This window comes from Oncorhynchus tshawytscha, linkage group LG10, assembly GCF_018296145.1.
Source record: "Oncorhynchus tshawytscha isolate Ot180627B linkage group LG10, Otsh_v2.0, whole genome shotgun sequence".
Taxonomy (NCBI): domain Eukaryota; kingdom Metazoa; phylum Chordata; class Actinopteri; order Salmoniformes; family Salmonidae; genus Oncorhynchus; species Oncorhynchus tshawytscha.
The window spans coordinates 12,180,831-12,198,035 of record NC_056438.1 but is presented as its reverse complement, the minus strand read 5'-3'; the positions used below and the strand labels follow the sequence as shown (position 1 = coordinate 12,198,035).

Sequence of the window (17,205 nt, the reverse complement as noted above, 5' to 3'; positions counted from 1 at the left end):
TTAACTACATGGTAGGTACGTGTCCCAGCTCACATAACATATTAACTACATGGTAGGTACGTGTTCCAGCTGGTAGGTACACAGCTCAGTAACTATATGGTAGGTACGTGTCCCAGCTCACATAGTAACTACATGGTAGGTACGTGTCCCAGCTCACATAGTAACTATATGGTAGGTACGTGTCCCAGCTCACATAGTAACTACATGGTAGGTACGTGTTCCAGCACACATATTAACTACATGGTAGGTACGTGTCCCAGATGTATCAAGATCTCTGCCCTCCCAGGGGTAGTTATGATAGGATCAGGATTATTTGCTCTATTAAAAAACACAATAGTGCTCTCATACCAGTATATTAGCTAAAATGATATTGAAATACTCAGAATCAAATCTTCACATATCACTGTTTACAAGTGAAACTTAGGCCGGGATTGAATCAAAAGTGCATTGTCGAAAACGCACCTTTGATTGAATCTCGGCCTTAAACTTGTAAAGTAGAAGAACTGATTTGATCAGTGACCAACAAATGAATATGAACGGTGTTGGGTGGTAAACCAAACCAGGTTGGATGAGTTTTATTTATTGAACCTTTATCTAACCAGGCAAGTCAGGTAAGAACACATTGTTATGTACCATGACTGCCTGGAAAGTCCCAAACTACAGCAAGTAAAAACGTCACCAAACAAGTAATGTTATACATTTTCCATGCATAACATTACCTTATGTAATTCAGTTATTCTTCTTTGTAAGCTGTTGCAGTTTCTCAGCTTTTTCTTCTTGTACCTCGCTATCTCCTCCATCTGCAGGCCATGAGCCATTTGCCTGTGGAAAACGAATCGGACACAGAGGCAGGATCAACAAGAAAAGGCACAGATAGTGGAGGAGGGAGAGCGGAGGGAAGGGAGGAAGGTATTCCTTACCCTTTCTTGAATTCAGGGGGGACAGGGAGAGGTTTCTCAAAGTTGTCCTTCCCTATGAGCCAGTAGGTCTCCTCTGTTCCTCCTTTTCCCTGTGGAGAGGAGAGAGTATAGGAGGAAAGGATACGGAGAGGAGAGAGTGAGAGACAGAGAGTTCAGTTCAGTAGGGAGCTCTAGTTCTAGGGAGTTCTTGGTAGTTCTAGAGAGTTCTTGGTAGTTCTAGAGAGTTCTTGGTAGTTCTGGGGAGTTATTGGTAGTTCTAGAGAGTTTTTGGTAGTTCTAGAGAGTTCTTGGTAGTTCTAGGGAGTTCTTGGTAGTTCTAGAGAGTTCTCGGTAGTTCTAGGGAGATCTGAGCTTACTGTATGCAACATGCTGGTGGTCCTAGGTGTAGTCAGTCTTTTGTCTCTTACCTTCAGGTCAGTTTTGCCTCTCAGTTGCACCTTGTATCCTGCCTTGAGTTCCAGCAGGATTTTAACTGTGCTGTTATGGACATGGATTCTGTAGGCTGCAATTATAGGCGGCAGGACACTCACAAAGTCAAGTTCACATAGACACTCTCTAGAGAAGCTTCATGGCTCTTTCATGCACCCACGACAAGCCCTAAACTTCTTTAGAATGAACATAAGCTAGAACAGTGCATATACAGAGCCTTCAGAAAGTATTCAGACCCCTTGACCTTTTCAACATTTTGTTACGTTACAGCCTTATTCTAAAATGGATGAAATATATATTTTTCTCAGCAATCTACTACACAATAACGCATAATGACGAAGCGAAAACGTGTTTTTAGAAACTTTAGAAAATTAATTTAAAAAATCTAACAGAAATACCTTATTTACATAAGTATTCAGACCCTTTGCTATGAGACTCGAAATTGAGCTTAGGTGCATCCTGTTTCCATTGATCATCCTTGAGATGTTTCTACAACTTGGAGTCCACCTGTGGTAAATTTAATTGATTGGACATGACTTGGAAAGGCACACACCTGTCTATATAAGGTTACACAGTCAACAGTGCACATCAGAGCTAAAACCAAGCCATGAGGTCAAAGGAATTGTCCGTAGAGCTCCGTGACAGGATTGTGTCGAGGCACAGATCTGGGGAAGAGTACAAAAAAATGTCTGCAGCATTGAAGGTCCCCAAGAATACAGTGGACTCCATCATTCTTAAATGGAAGAAGTTTGGAACCACCAAGACTCTACTGAGAGCTGGCCGCCTGGCCAAACTGAGCAATCGGGGGAGAAGGGCCTTGGTCAGGGAGGTGACCAAGAACCCGATGGTCAATTCTGACAGAGCTCGAGAGTTCCTCTGTGGAGGTGGGAGAACCTTACAGAAGGACAACCATCACTGCAGCACTCCACCAATCAGGCCTTTATGGTGGAGAGGCCAGACAGAAGTCACTCCTCAGTAAAAGGCACATGACAGCCCGCTTGGAGTTTGCCAATAGGCACCTAAAGACTATCAAACCATGAGAAACAAGATTCTTTGGTCTGATGAAACCAAAATTGAACTCTTTGGCCTGAAAGCCAAGCATCACATCTAGAGGAAACCTGGCACCATCCCTATGGTGAATGATGGTGGTGGCAGCATCATGCTGTGGGGATGTTTTTCAGCGGCAGGTACTGGGGGACTAGTCAGGATTGAGGTAAAGATAAATGGAGCAAAGGACAGAGATCCTTGATGAAAGCCTGCTCCAGAGCACTCAGGACCTCAGACTGGGGCGAAGGTTCACCTTCCAACAGGACAGCGACCCTAAGCACACAGCTAGGACAACGCAAGAGTGGCTTCGGGACAAGTCTCTGAATGTCCTTGAGTGGCTCAGCCAGAGCCCGGACTTGAAACCGATCTAACATCTCTGGAGAGACCTGAAAATAGCTGTGCAGCAACGCTCCCCATCCAACCTGACAGGACTTGAGAGGATCTGCAGAGAAGAATGGGAGAAACTCCCCAAATACAGGTGTGCCAAGCTTGTAGCGTCATACCCAAGAAGGCTCGAGGCTGTAATCACTGCCAAAGGTGCTTCAACAAAGTACTGAGTAAAGGATCTGAATACTTATGTAAATGTTATATTTCATTTTTTTAAAATATATTATTTATTTCTAAAAACCTGTTTTTGGTTCGTCATTATGGGGTATTGTATGTAGATTGATGAGGGAACTAGAAAAAAACATAACATAACAAAATTTGGGAAAAGTGAAGGGGTCTCACTACTTTCCTGAGGCATTGTATACTGCATCGTGTATTATAACTTACGCATCCCAGTGGACTCCATACGAGAGGCTGTGGTGACAGTGTCTCCGAACAGACAGTATCTAGGCATGGTCAGTCCCACCACCCCCGCCACACACGGACCTACAAACACACACACAAACACACACACACACACACACACACACACACACACACACACACACACACACACACACACACACACACACACACACACACACACACACACACACACACTATAGATAGGCACTGTGTGATTTTTGTGCCTGTGCGTTCATCTGTAAGTGTGTGTAGCCCCTGTATCTCTCACCTGAGTGTAATCCTATGCGTATCCGTACAGGTACGTCAGGCATGTGTCTCATCTTGAAGGTGCCCACAGCACTGAGAATGTCTAGTGCCATGTTGGATATCTCTGCCGCGTGACGATCTCCATTGGCAACCGGTAACCCTGACGCCACCATGTAGGCATCGCCTATCGTCTCCACCTACGGGTAGGGAGGACGACGGGTGGGAAACATTTTGATTGGTCAATTAACTTCAGGTGATATAAGAAGTATATATATACAGTACCAGTCAGAAGTTTGGACACACCTACTCATTCAAGGATGTTTCTTTGTTATTACTATTTTCTACAATGTAGAATAATAGTGAAGACATCAAACTATGAAATAACACATATGGAATCATGTAGTAACCCAAAAAATGTTAAACTAGTCAAAGTATATTTTATATTTGAGATTCTTCAAAGTAGCCACCCTTTGCTTGATGACAGCTTTGCACACTTGGCATTATCTCAACCAGCTTCATAAGGTAGTCACCTGGAATGCATTTCAATTAACAGGTGTGCCTTGATAAAAGTTCATTTGTGGAATTTCTTTCCTTCTTAATGCGTTTGAGCCAATCAGTTATGTTGTGACAAGGTAGGGGGGGTATACAGAAGACAGCCCTATTTGGTAAAAGACCAAGTCCATATTATGGCAAGAACAGCTCAAATAAGCAAAAAGAAACAACAGTCCATCACTTGTTACTTCAAGTAACAGACACATCTCAACATCAACTGTTCAGAGGACACTGCATAAATCAGGCATTCATGGTCGATTTGCTGCAAAGAAACCACTACTAAAGGACACCAATAATAAGAAGAGACTTGCTTGGGCCAAGAAACACGAGCAATGGACATTAGACCGGTGGAAATTGTCCTTTGGTCTGAAATGTTTGATTTTTGGTTTCCAACTACCTTGTCTTTGTGAGATGCAGAGTAGGTGAAAGGATGATCTCTGCATGTGTGGTTCCCAGCGTGAAGCACGGAGGAGGAGGTGTGATGGTGTGCTTTGCTGATGACACTGTCAGTGATTTATTTAGAGTTAAATGCACACTTAACCAGCATGGCTATCACAGCATTCTGCAGAGATATGACATCTGGCTTGCGCTTAGTGAGACTATCCTTTGTTTTTCAACAGGACAATGACCCTACACCCCTCCAGACTGTGTAAGGGCTATTTGACGAAGAAGTAGAGTGATGTGCTGCATCAGATGACCTGGCCTCCACAGTCACCCGAACTCAACCCAATTAAGATGGTTTGGGATGAGTTGGACCGCAGAGTGAAGGAATAGCAGCCAACAAGTGCTCAGCATTCCAGGAAAAGCATTCCAGGTGAAGCTGGTTGAGAGAATGGGTGGCTACTTTGAAGAATCTATAATCAAAAATATTTTGGGATTTGTTTAACACTTTTTTGGTTACTACATGATTCTATGTGTGTTATTTCATAGTTTTGATGTCTTCACTTTTATTCTACAATGTAGAAAATAGTAAAAATAAAGAAACACCCTTGAATGAGTAGCTGTGTCCAAACATCTGACTGGTACTGTATATATAAAGGGAAATGTACTGGGCAGACCAAAGCCAAATAGGGCACTGTTAAGTTTCCCTACAGGAAGTTTTAGTAGTAGGTAGTAACTTTGCCTCAGATTCTTAGTTGGGCACTGCTGAGTGTCATTGTGTTGATTAAAGTGTGGTTCACATACACACACATACACTCTCTCTCTCTCTCTACCTTATAGACATCGTGGTTGCCAATGATTGCGTCAAACAGCGTGTAGAGGTCGTTCAGAAGGTCAACCACTTCGATGGGCTCGCTATTGGCTGAGATGGTGGTGAAGCCAACGATGTCACTGAAGTACAGCGTCACGTTGTCAAAGTACTCCGGTTCCACCGTACCACCCACCTTCAGGGCATTCGCAACCGTCCTAGGAAAGAGAGGGAGTGTGTGTGTGTGGGTTTGTGTATGTACTGTATGTGTGAGTGAGCATCTGCGTGAGTAGTTTATCCTTCTTTATCTCCAGCTCCTCTGTCTTTCTGATCAGCTCCTCCTGTGTGTGTGTGTGTGTGTGTGTGTGTGTGTGTGTGTGTGTGTGTGTGTGTGTGTGTGTGTGTGTGTGTGTGTGTGTGTGTGTGTGTGTGTGTGTGTGTGTGTGTGTATATATGTGTGTGTGTGTGTGTGTGTGTGTGTGTGTGTGTGTGTGTGTGTGTGTGTGTGTGTGTGTGTGTGTGTGTGTGTGTACTTACGGTGGCAGCATCTGAGTGAGTAGTTTCTCAGTCTTCTGTTTCTCTATCTCCAGCTCCTCAGTCCTCTCTCTGATCAGCTCCTCCAGGTTAGAGGAGTACTGCTCCAGCATCCTCAACATGGAGTCTATGATGTTGGTCTTCCTGCCCTTGTTGATGTTCTTAAACTGGAGACAGAGAGGGAGGGGGAGAGAGAGAGAGAGAGAGAGAGAGAGACAGACAGAGAGAGAGAGAGAGAGAGACAGACAGAGAGAGAGAGAGAGAGGGAGAGAGAGAGAGAGAGAGAGAGAGAGAGAGGAGAGAGAGAGAGAGAGAGACAGAGAGAGAGAGAGAGAGAGAGAGTTTGAGTTTCTGAAACGCACACACAGATTTGAAGGCATTGTATAACCCACCCCACTCTCTGTACCAGGTCAAAGATCTGGTCGAAGCATGGCCGTCTGTCTGGCTCTTCGTTCCAACACTGTTTCATCAGCTGGATACACTCCATAGGGGCGTAGTCAGGGGAGACCACCGGACGACACAGAGGAGGGGGCTTACGGATTTTCTGGATCAACTCTGGAGGACAGGGGTCAGAGGAGTATTCAGGTAAATTCATCTTTCTTCAATTCCTCCTTAAAACTCATTGGAGCAGAAGGTTTGAGGGGAGGGACCTCAGATCTTCTCCTCCAATATGGTTGCGATGGAGGCGATGAGATCAAATTCAAGGAATCACAGAGAGACATTTAAATGGAGCCAGTCATATTCAATTCAAATCACAACTTTATTGTCTCACAATGGCAGAAACATCTAATGGAGAGGGACAGGTCTTACTGACAGATGGACTATCCAAATAAAGTGTTACCAAGAAGTCTCTTACTTGCAGCAGACTGCTCCATCATGCATAATGGTGGGCCCCTCATGACCACTTCTGTTGCCTGTAGTACAGGCGTACTCTGGGTAATGTAGTCTCTTACCTGCAGCAGACTGCTCCAGCATGTAGAAAGGCGGGCCTCTCATGACCACTTCCTGCATGATGATGGCGAAGCTGTACACGTCTCCATGGAGACTGCCGTAGAGACCGGGGGAGGGGCCACGCAGAATCTCAGGGGCAGTCCACAACAGGTCTAGGAGGGAGGGACACACACACACGAAGAGAACCAAACAAACACATACTGTACATAAACACACTACTGTTATATGCACTTTTTTATCAGACAGAACCCTGTCCAGACGGAACCTGTCCAGATGGAAACCTGTCCAGATAGAACCCTGTCCAGATGGAACTCTGTCCTGACGGAACCCTGTCCAGACAGACCCCTCTCCAGACGGAATCCTGTCCAGTTGGAACCCTGTCCAGGCGGAACCCTGTCCAGACGGAACTCTGTCCAGACGGGACCCTGTCCAGACAAAACCCTCTCCAGACGGAACCCTCTCTAGACGGAACCCTCTCTAGACGGAACCCTGTCCAGACGGAACTCTGTCCAGACTCAAGGCAAAACTCTCTCCACTCCTCTCCAGACCTACTCACCCTCTGCAGGAGGTTCTGTGTAGGGGAACTTTGCTGCCTCTAGAACCTCGTTGTATCCGTAGTCAGAGATCTTCAGGACGAAGCGTCCATCCACCACACAGTTCCTGCTCTTCAGACGACCGTGATACAAGTTCCTGTGGTGCAGGTACTTCATACCCTGGGGGAGAACACGGAACATAGAATTTAGAGACAGAACAATGGAGATAAGCATGGAAGCCAGACATAATCTTCCACCTTACCTCATTCACTTTAGAACCCTCCTTCTCCTCCCTCCCTCCCTCCCTCCCTCCCTCCCTCCCTCCCTCCCTCCCTCCCTCCCTCCCTCCCTCCCTCCCTCCCCCTCCCTCCCTCCCTCCCTCCCTCCCTCCCTCCGGCTGAGGCACTTTCAAATCGTCTGCCCTTTCTCTATCCCCTCTTCCTCCTTCCTTTCCAAGTCATGCCTCCATCCCTCGCTTCCTCTCCTCACCTTAATAAGGTCTAATAGTAGAGATGACTTGAACATCCTCTCCTCTCCTCTCCTCTCCTCTCCTCTCCCTCTCCTCTCCTCTCCTCTCCTCTCCTCTCCTCCTCTCTCCTCTCCTCTCCTCTCCTCTCCTCTCCTCTTCTCCCTCTCCTCTCCTCTCCTCTCCTCTCCTCTCCTCTCCTCCTTCCACCCTACCTTAATAAGGTCCAACAGTAGTGATGACTTGAACATCCAATCCAGTTTGACATCCTCATTGAGCAATAGGTCTTCCATGCTTCCCCTGGTGCAGAACTCGGTTACGATGGCAAACACTCCACAGTCGTGGAAGAAACCCAGGAAAAGGTTAATGTTCTCATGACGCATGTCCTTCATCTGTGTGTGTGTGTGTGTGTGGGGGGGGGGGGGTCAGGGGTTAGAGGTTAGGGGTCAGTGCAGATTGAAGTAGGAATTGTATGGATTTGGTATCGTATTTGCAACAGGGTGGAGAACTTCTGAAAATACCACAACAGCAAGATGGCATCAACATTAAAGGAAACGATACCCAAGGATATGAATTAACATGAATAAATATATATTTCTAAAGGAAACGATACCCAAGGATATGAATTAACATGAATAAATATATATTTCTAAAAGAAACGATACCCAAGGATATGAATTAACATGAATAAATATATATTTCTAAAGGAAACCCACCAATTCAAACACGTCACTGGTTTTGGGGTTGATATTCCTGAACGTTCCATGAGGTAGTCTCTTCAGCCACGCCCAGTCTCCCTGGAGAAAAATAACAACATTTTATTTATCTATGGTATCAAATATTAAAATAGCATTTTACAAGTATGTGTCAGTTTGTTTGTAGTTGGCTCCAAATCTATCTTACTGAAACAATATTAAGATATTGGGCCACAATAGTCAAGAATTTCCACCCTCAGATGTTCATCACAAACATGTATTCAATTAACGCAGTTTGTCATAACAAATGACTCAAACATTCTACTCTGTCTCACCTCATAGAGGACGATGTTGGAGTTCTCGTAGGTAGCAGGTGATTGCTCAGAGAAGGGGGACGTGAGGCTGTGCTGTGAATGGCTCGTCAGAGAGACTCCACTGATCTTTCTGTTACTGTCTATACTAAGCTTCTGAAAATGTTTAGAGAGAGGAGACATCTTGGTTTCACGACAACATTTATTTATTTATTTGAACTTTATTTAACTAGGCAAGTCAGTAAAGAACATGGACCCCTGTTCCGGTCTGTCGCTTTGTACATTCAATAATTGTTTTTTTAATGAAAAAATATAAACATTTTGCAAATAGAAAAGGCTCAAACGAAAAAGCAACAAAAAAAGTTTCTTAAAAGTTGAAGAGGTAAATTGTCTATTTGAATATTTAACTCCTGCATTAGTCTATAACTGCTGACCTTGTTGCTAAGCGACGGGTTGATGAAGGTGACGTCATCAAGGGTGAGCAGGATCTTGTTGGGACCCCGGAACAACCGGATGTGGTTGATGCGTCGCCTAGACAACAAGAGACAGAGACATAAACAAAGAGAAATGATGGATGGTTGACCTCATTAAGACCATAACCAATAGGATAACCAACATTCACTCTAGGGGTGGCCCTTAAAAGGGCCAATGCTAACAATTCAGGGACAGTTCAGCCAACTCAACTGGTCAGACAACTAAGATGTTAAAAGTTAAGATGGTGCCTATCTTTCCCCTTAGTTTGGAATTGTGGCCAGTACGTATAGTGGAACATGTGTGAGAAGAACTGTATAGACAAGATCATGTTGTAGAGCTTTACTTGATGCAGTAGGTTAGAATAAACAAGACGAAACCCGTCTGGACGAATCCCAGGAAGATCCTAACAGCAGAGAACGGATCCACACCTGGGGAAAACATTTCACACATTTTTCACACATTTTTCACAAGTATTTTCAAAAGTCTTTAAGTACAAAACTCTAAACTGATAACACTTGTAATACCCCCTATCTTCTGTTCAGAACCTTTGATTGTGCATTCATTGGAGTTTTACACATCTTTCACCCCTGAGTCACTCATGCAAAATCTACTGAAATACCATGAGAACATTTAGTTTAGTCATCAATACATCAGATGACTAAATGCTCACCATTTAGTCATTTAGTCGTTTTAACTAATGTTAAGTCCAATAGCAAAACACATGAGATACACGTTTTAAAAACTGTTATTTTGAAGTGCTGAACGCACAAATATTAGATGGTAAATGTAATTTTCCATACAGAATTTGAATATAAGTTGACATGCACAATTTTAGTTTCATTATCCTTATACAATACATACAGTACTACAGTACACAGAGTACAACAGTACATACAGTACGTAGGTCAAATAATCAGATATAGTGGTATTTTAAAGCAGTCGGCTACGGTAAAAATGTGCAATGTATTATATACTGTATAATTCCAGGTATTTCAGCAGTGCATTGTACACTACGCTATAATGGTAGCACATAAGGAGTCTTTGTCCTATTGAAGCACACTGGCTGATGGAGACAGATGATGTAATATTTACAGCCACATCCATACATGATTTGGTTTTACTTTCCAATATAAATTGATGTCAAACTGATACATTTGTGAGGTAAATAAATAGAATGTTTTGGTGTTCAGCAGTTATTAACAAACTATATATAAGCTAATAGTACTACACCGGCTCTGCCGCTCGTCCAGATGTGGCAGGGTTTGCAGACCATTACAGAGTACGAAGTGAAGCACAGCCGAGCTGCCTAGTGACACGAGCCTAACTGCTTCTATGCTCGCTTCGAGGCAAATAACACTGCATGAGAGCACCAGCTGTTCCAGATGACTGTGCGATCACGCTCTCTGCAGCCGATGTGAGTAAGAGCTTTAAACAGGTCAACATTCCGCAGGGCCAGACGGATAACCAGGACGTGTACTGCGAGCATGCGCTGACCAACTGGCAAGTGTCTTCACTGACATGTTTAACCTCTCCCTGTCCGAGTCTGTAATACCAACATGTTTCAAGCAGACCACCATAGTCCCTGTGCCCAAGAACACTAAGGTAACCTGCCTAAAGGACTATCGACCCATAGCACTCACGTCTGTAGCCATGAAGTGCTTTGAAAGGCTGGCCATGGCTCACATCAACCCCATTATCCCAGAAATCCTAGACCGACTACAATTTGCAAAAATCGCCCCAACAGATCCACAGATGACGCAATCTCTATTGCACTCCACACTGCCCTTTCCCTCCAGGACAAAAGGAACACCTATGTGAGAATGCTATTCAGTGACTACAGCTCAGCGTTCAACATCAACACCATAGTGCCCTCAAAGATCATCAATAAGCTAAGAACCCTGGGACTAAATACCTCCCTCTGCAAATGGTCCTGGACTTCCTAACGGGCCGCCCCCAGGTGGTAGGGGTAGGTAACAACACATCCGCCATGCTGATCCTCAACACAGGGACCCCCCAGAGGTGCGTGCTCAGTCCCCTCCTGTACTCCCTGTTCCCTCATGACTGAACTGCCAGGCACGACTGCAATACCATCATTAAGTTTTTCAATGACACAACAGTGGTAGGCCTGATCACCGACAACGACGAGGCAGCCTAAGGGGAGGAGGTCAGAGACCTGGCCGTGTGGTGCTGGGACAACAACCTCTCCCTCAACGTAATCAAGACAAAGGAGATGATTGGGGACTACAGGAAAAAGAGGACTGAGCACGCCCCCATTCTCATCGACGGGGCTGCAGTGGAGCAGGTGGAGAGCTTCAAGTTCCTTGGCGTCCACATCACCAACAAACTAACATGGTCCAAACACACCAAGACATTCTCCCCCAGGGGACTGAAAAGATGTGGCATGGGTCCTGAGATCCTCAAAAGATTCTACAGCGGCATCATCAAAAGCATCCTGACTAGTTGCATCACTGCCTGGTGCAGCAACTGCTCGGCCTCCGACCGCAAGGCACTGCAGATGGTAGTGCGTCCAGCCCAGTACATCACTGGGGCCAATCTTCCTGTCATCCAGGACCTCTATACCAGGTGGTGTCAGAGGAAGAAAAATTGTCAACGACTCCAGCCACCCTGGTCATAGTCTGTTCTCTCTGCTACCGCACGGAGTGCCAAGTCTAGGTCCAAGAGGCTTCTAAACAGCTTCTACCCCCAAGCCATGAGACTCCTGAACACCTAATCAAATGGCTACCCAGACTATTTGCATTGACCCCCTTCTTTTATACACCACTGCTACTCTCTGTTTTTATCATCTATGCATCGTCACTTTAATAACTCTACCTTCATGTACATTAATAACTCTGCCCAACACATTGACTCTGTACCGGTACCCCCTGTACATAGTCTCCACATTGACTCTGTTCCGGAACCCCTGGTATATAGTCTCCACATTAACTCTGTACCGGTACCCCCTGTACATAGTCTCCACATTGACTCTGTTCCGGAACCCCCTGTATATAGTCTCACATTGACTCTGTTCCGGAACCCCCTGTATATAGTCTCCACATTGACTCTGTACCGGTACCCCCTGTATATAGTCTCCACATTAACTCTGTACCGGTACCCCCTGTATATAGTCTCCACATTGACTCTGTTCCGGAACCCCCTGTATATAGTCTCCACATTGACTCTGTACCAGTATCCCCTGTATATAGTCTCCACATTGACTCAGTACCAGTATCCCCTGTATATAGTCTCCACATTGACTCTGTACCGGTACCCCCTGTATATAGTCTCCACATTGACTCTGTACCGGTACCCCCTGTATATAGTCTCCACATTGACTCTGTTCCGGAACCCCCTGTATATAGTCTCCACATTGACTCTGTACCGGAACCCCCTGTATATAGTCTCCACATTGACTCTGTTCCGGAACCCCTGTATATAGTCTCCACATTGACTCTGTTCCGGAACCCCCTGTATATAGTCTCCACATTGACTCTGTACCGGAACCCCCTGTATATAGTCTCCACATTGACTCTGTACCGGTACCCCCTGTATATAGTCTCCACATTGACTCTGTTCCGGAACCCCCTGTATATAGTCTCCACATTAACTCTGTACCGGTACCCCCTGTATATAGTCTCCACATTGACTCTGTACCGGTACCCCCTGTATATAGTCTCCACATTGACTCTGTACCGGTACCCCCTGTATATAGTCTCCACATTAACTCTGTACCGGTACCCCCTGTATATAGTCTCCACATTGACTCTGTACCGGTACCCCCTGTATATAGTCTCCACATTGACTCTGTACCGGAACCCCCTGTATATAGTCTCCACATTGACTCTGTACCGGTACCCCCTGTATATAGTCTCCACATTGACTCTGTACCGGAACCCCCTGTATATAGTCTCCACATTAACTCTGTACCGGTACCCCCTGTATATAGTCTCCACATTGACTCTGTTCCGGAACCCCCTGTATATAGTCTCTACATTAACTCTGTACCGGTACCCCCTGTTTATAGTCTCCACATTAACTCTGTACCGGTACCCCCTGTATATAGTCTCCACATTAACTCTTTACCGGTACCCCCTGTATATAGTCTCCACATTGACTCTGTACCGGTACCCCCTGTATATAGTCTCCACATTAACTCTGTACCGGTACCCCCTGTATATAGTCTCCACATTAACTCTGTACCGGCACCCCCTGTATATAGTCTCCACATTAACTCTGTACCGGTACCCCCTGTATATAGTCTCACTATTGTTATTTTACTGCTGCTCTTTAATTACTTGTTCATTTTCATTTCTTATTCATATCTGTGTTTGTTTTTACTGCATTGTTGGTCAGGGGCTCGTAAGTAAACATCTCACTGTATTCGGGGCATGTGACTAATAAACATTGGATTTGATTTAATTACATCATTTTGGTTCGGTATCAGATTTGAGCAGTTTGATTAACTGCTAGTTTATTATGCTGTAAACCAATGACAAGAAAATCATATCAAAAGTGAAGTGAATATCGCATCTTGAAAAGCAGATACTGAGATTGAATATGCATCCGAATTAAAAGAGTGATTTGGTGAATTTAGTGAATTTGTTTGTTGTACTTAGTCATTTGAAAATGTGCTTAGTGTTTCGAAAAAATCTGCCATTTTGTCCCGAGAACCAAGGGCTCTCTATGGTGTTGTAGGTCAGGGTGTGACTAGGGGGTGTTCTAGTCTTTTCATCTCTATGTTGGTGCTCTTGGTATGGTTCCCAATTAGAGGCAGCTGATGTTGGTTGTCTCTAATTGGGGATCATACTTAAGGTGTCCCTGTTCCCACCTGCATTGTGGGATATTGTGTTTGTGCTTGTTGCACCACCTAGTCACGGGTCGTTGCTTGGTTTGTTGAGAAGTTTCACTTTAAATAAATATCTGGAACTCAAATCACGCTGCGCCTTGGTCCGTCCATTTTGATGATATATTTTGTGAAAATGTACCACAAACAAAGTGATTGAAAGAAAACGGTGTGACTTTATGTTACTAATGCCATGCTTTATGTTACTAATGCCATGCTTTATGTTACTAATGCCATGCTTTATGTTACTAATGCCATGCTTTATGTTACTAATGCCATGCTTTATGTTAACTAATGCCATGCTTTATGTTACTAATGCCATGCTTTGTTACTAATGCCGTGCTTTATGTTACTAATGCCATGCTTTATGTTACTAATGCCATGCTTTATGTTACTAATGCCATGCTTTATGTTACTAATGTCATGCTTTATGTTACTAATGCCATGCTTTATGTTACTAATGCCATGCTTTATGGAGGAATATTGGCATGTGTCTGTGTGTTTTTGCATATATCTGCGCGTGTGTGTCAGCATCTGTGTGTGTACCTCCAGTGCAGATGATGCCTTTGATGAACCAACAGTTGGAGTCAGTCTTGGGGGAGATACCGTGTGGGAAGTTGATATCTCTACCCAGGAACCTCACCATGTCAGCAGCCATCTCTATCCTGTATGGGAAGGGGTTATGGTTAAAGTCTCACTCCTGTCTCCTTTTCACCTCATTTAACACCATGTCAGCAGCCATCTCTGTCCTGTATGGGAAGGGGTTATGGTTAAAGTCTCACTCCTGTCTCCTTTTCACCTCATTTAACACCTGATTTACTTAACAAAAGGCACATCTCAATAGGTGGTCCAGGTCCGTCATGACATCACAAGTGGAGGGGTGAGTTTTTCCTCCTCCGTCCTCTAATGCTCCTCTATTGATCCTCAAGCAAAGGGAGAAGGCCGATGACCTCAGATCAACTCCTTGAGTGGCCTACACCATGAAGTATGCAGTTCTTTCAACAACTACAAAAAACTATTCTGCTCACAACATATTTTTTTAAGTGTGTGTACTATTTTAACACTTAAAGTTCAAACATGGCTAGAGTGCGTCGTTAACATTAGTAGTAGGAGTACTAACCCTAACCTCACCACGTCAGAAATATGTCTGTCCTGTAGAACAGGGGTGTCAAATATACAACCCACAGGTGGTTTGAGTTTTAAAAAATGATTTTTAAATGGACAAACTCAATATACTTTAGAATCAGTGGTGTAAAGTACTTAATAAAAATACTTTAAAGTACTTTAAAGTACTACTTACAGTGCCTTGCGAAAGTATTTCGGCCCCCTTGAACTTTGCGACCTTTTGCCACATTTCAGGCTTCAAACATAAAGATATAAAACTGTATTTTTTTGTGAAGAATCAACAACAAGTGGGACACAATCATGAAGTGGAACGACATTTATTTACTAGTAGGCTAGTTGAGAACACCTTTATTTAACCAGGTAGGCTAGTTGAGAACACCTTTATTTAACCAGGTAGGCTAGTTGAGAACACCTTTATTTAACCAGGTAGGCTAGTTGAGAACACCTTTATTTAACCAGGTAGGCTAGTTGAGAACACCTTTATTTAACCAGGTAGGCTAGTTGAGGACACCTTTATTTAACCAGGGAGGCTAGTTGAGGACACCTTTATTTAACCAGGTAGGCTAGTTGAGAACACCTTTATTTAACCAGGTAGGCTAGTTGAGAACACCTTTATTTAACCAGGTAGGCTAGTTGAGGACACCTTTATTTAACCAGGGAGGCTAGTTGAGGACACCTTTATTTAACCAGGTAGGCTAGTTGAGAACACCTTTATTTAACCAGGTAGGCTAGTTGAGAACACCTTTATTTAACCAGGTAGGCTAGTTGAGAACACCTTTATTTAACCAGGTAGGCTAGTTGAGAACACCTTTATTTAACCAGGTAGGCTAGTTGAGAACACCTTTATTTAACCAGGTAGGCTAGTTGAGAACACCTTTATTTAACCAGGTAGGCTAGTTGAGAACACCTTTATTTAACCAGGTAGGCTAGTTGAGAACACCTTTATTTAACCAGGTAGGCTAGTTGAGAACACCTTTATTTAACCAGGTAGGCTAGTTGAGAACACCTTTATTTAACCAGGTAGGCTAGTTGAGAACACCTTTATTTAACCAGGGAGGCTAGTTGAGAACACCTTTATTTAACCAGGTAGGCTAGTTGAGAACACCTTTATTTAACCAGGTAGGCTAGTTGAGAACACCTTTATTTAACCAGGTAGGCTAGTTGAGAACACATTTATTTAACCAGGTAGGCTAGTTGAGAACACCTTTATTTAACCAGGTAGGCTAGTTGAGGACACCTTTATTTAACCAGGGAGGCTAGTTGAGGACACCTTTATTTAACCAGGTAGGCTAGTTGAGAACACCTTTATTTAACCAGGTAGGCTAGTTGAGAACACCTTTATTTAACCAGGTAGGCTAGTTGAGAACACCTTTATTTAACCAGGTAGGCTAGTTGAGGACACCTTTATTTAACCAGGGAGGCTAGTTGAGGACACCTTTATTTAACCAGGTAGGCTAGTTGAGAACACCTTTATTTAACCAGGTAGGCTAGTTGAGAACACCTTTATTTAACCAGGTAGGCTAGTTGAGAACACCTTTATTTAACCAGGTAGGCTAGTTGAGAACACCTTTATTTAACCAGGTAGGCTAGTTGAGAACACCTTTATTTAACCAGGTAGGCTAGTTGAGAACACCTTTATTTAACCAGGTAGGCTAGTTGAGAACACCTTTATTTAACCAGGAGGCTAGTTGAGAACACCTTTATTTAACCAGGTAGGCTAGTTGAGAACACCTTTATTTAACCAGGTAGGCTAGTTGAGAACACCTTTATTTAACCAGGTAGGCTAGTTGAGAACACCTTTATTTAACCAGGTAGGCTAGTTGAGAACACCTTTATTTAACCAGGTAGGCTAGTTGAGAACACCTTTATTTAACCAGGGAGGCTAGTTGAGAACACCTTTATTTAACCAGGTAGGCTAGTTGAGAACACCTTTATTTAACCAGGTAGGCTAGTTGAGAACACCTTTATTTAACCAGGTAGGCTAGTTGAGAACACATTTATTTAACCAGGTAGGCTAGTTGAGAACACCTTTATTTAACCAGGTAGGCTAGTTGAGGACACCTTTATTTAACCAGGGAGGCTAGTTGAGGACACCTTT

General features: G+C 43.9%; 1 protein-coding gene across 1 annotated transcript in view; it reads right to left on the bottom strand.

Moving 5' to 3' along the window:
* The window catches only part of LOC112236596 (retinal guanylyl cyclase 2-like), a 33,063-nt gene that overhangs the window by 5,275 nt on the left and 10,583 nt on the right, over positions 1 to 17,205 (bottom strand). The window contains exons 11-25 of the mRNA XM_042329324.1: positions 14,529 to 14,647; positions 9,483 to 9,567; positions 9,100 to 9,196; positions 8,690 to 8,821; positions 8,376 to 8,456; positions 7,875 to 8,051; positions 7,217 to 7,373; positions 6,663 to 6,812; positions 6,116 to 6,264; positions 5,713 to 5,876; positions 5,201 to 5,393; positions 3,457 to 3,631; positions 3,171 to 3,269; positions 1,328 to 1,422; positions 921 to 1,009 (exon numbers count right to left, since the gene is read on the bottom strand). Of these exons, the coding sequence (XP_042185258.1) occupies positions 921 to 1,009; positions 1,328 to 1,422; positions 3,171 to 3,269; positions 3,457 to 3,631; positions 5,201 to 5,393; positions 5,713 to 5,876; positions 6,116 to 6,264; positions 6,663 to 6,812; positions 7,217 to 7,373; positions 7,875 to 8,051; positions 8,376 to 8,456; positions 8,690 to 8,821; positions 9,100 to 9,196; positions 9,483 to 9,567; positions 14,529 to 14,647 (1,962 nt within the window). The remainder of the gene's footprint in view (positions 1 to 920; positions 1,010 to 1,327; positions 1,423 to 3,170; positions 3,270 to 3,456; positions 3,632 to 5,200; positions 5,394 to 5,712; positions 5,877 to 6,115; positions 6,265 to 6,662; positions 6,813 to 7,216; positions 7,374 to 7,874; positions 8,052 to 8,375; positions 8,457 to 8,689; positions 8,822 to 9,099; positions 9,197 to 9,482; positions 9,568 to 14,528; positions 14,648 to 17,205) is intronic.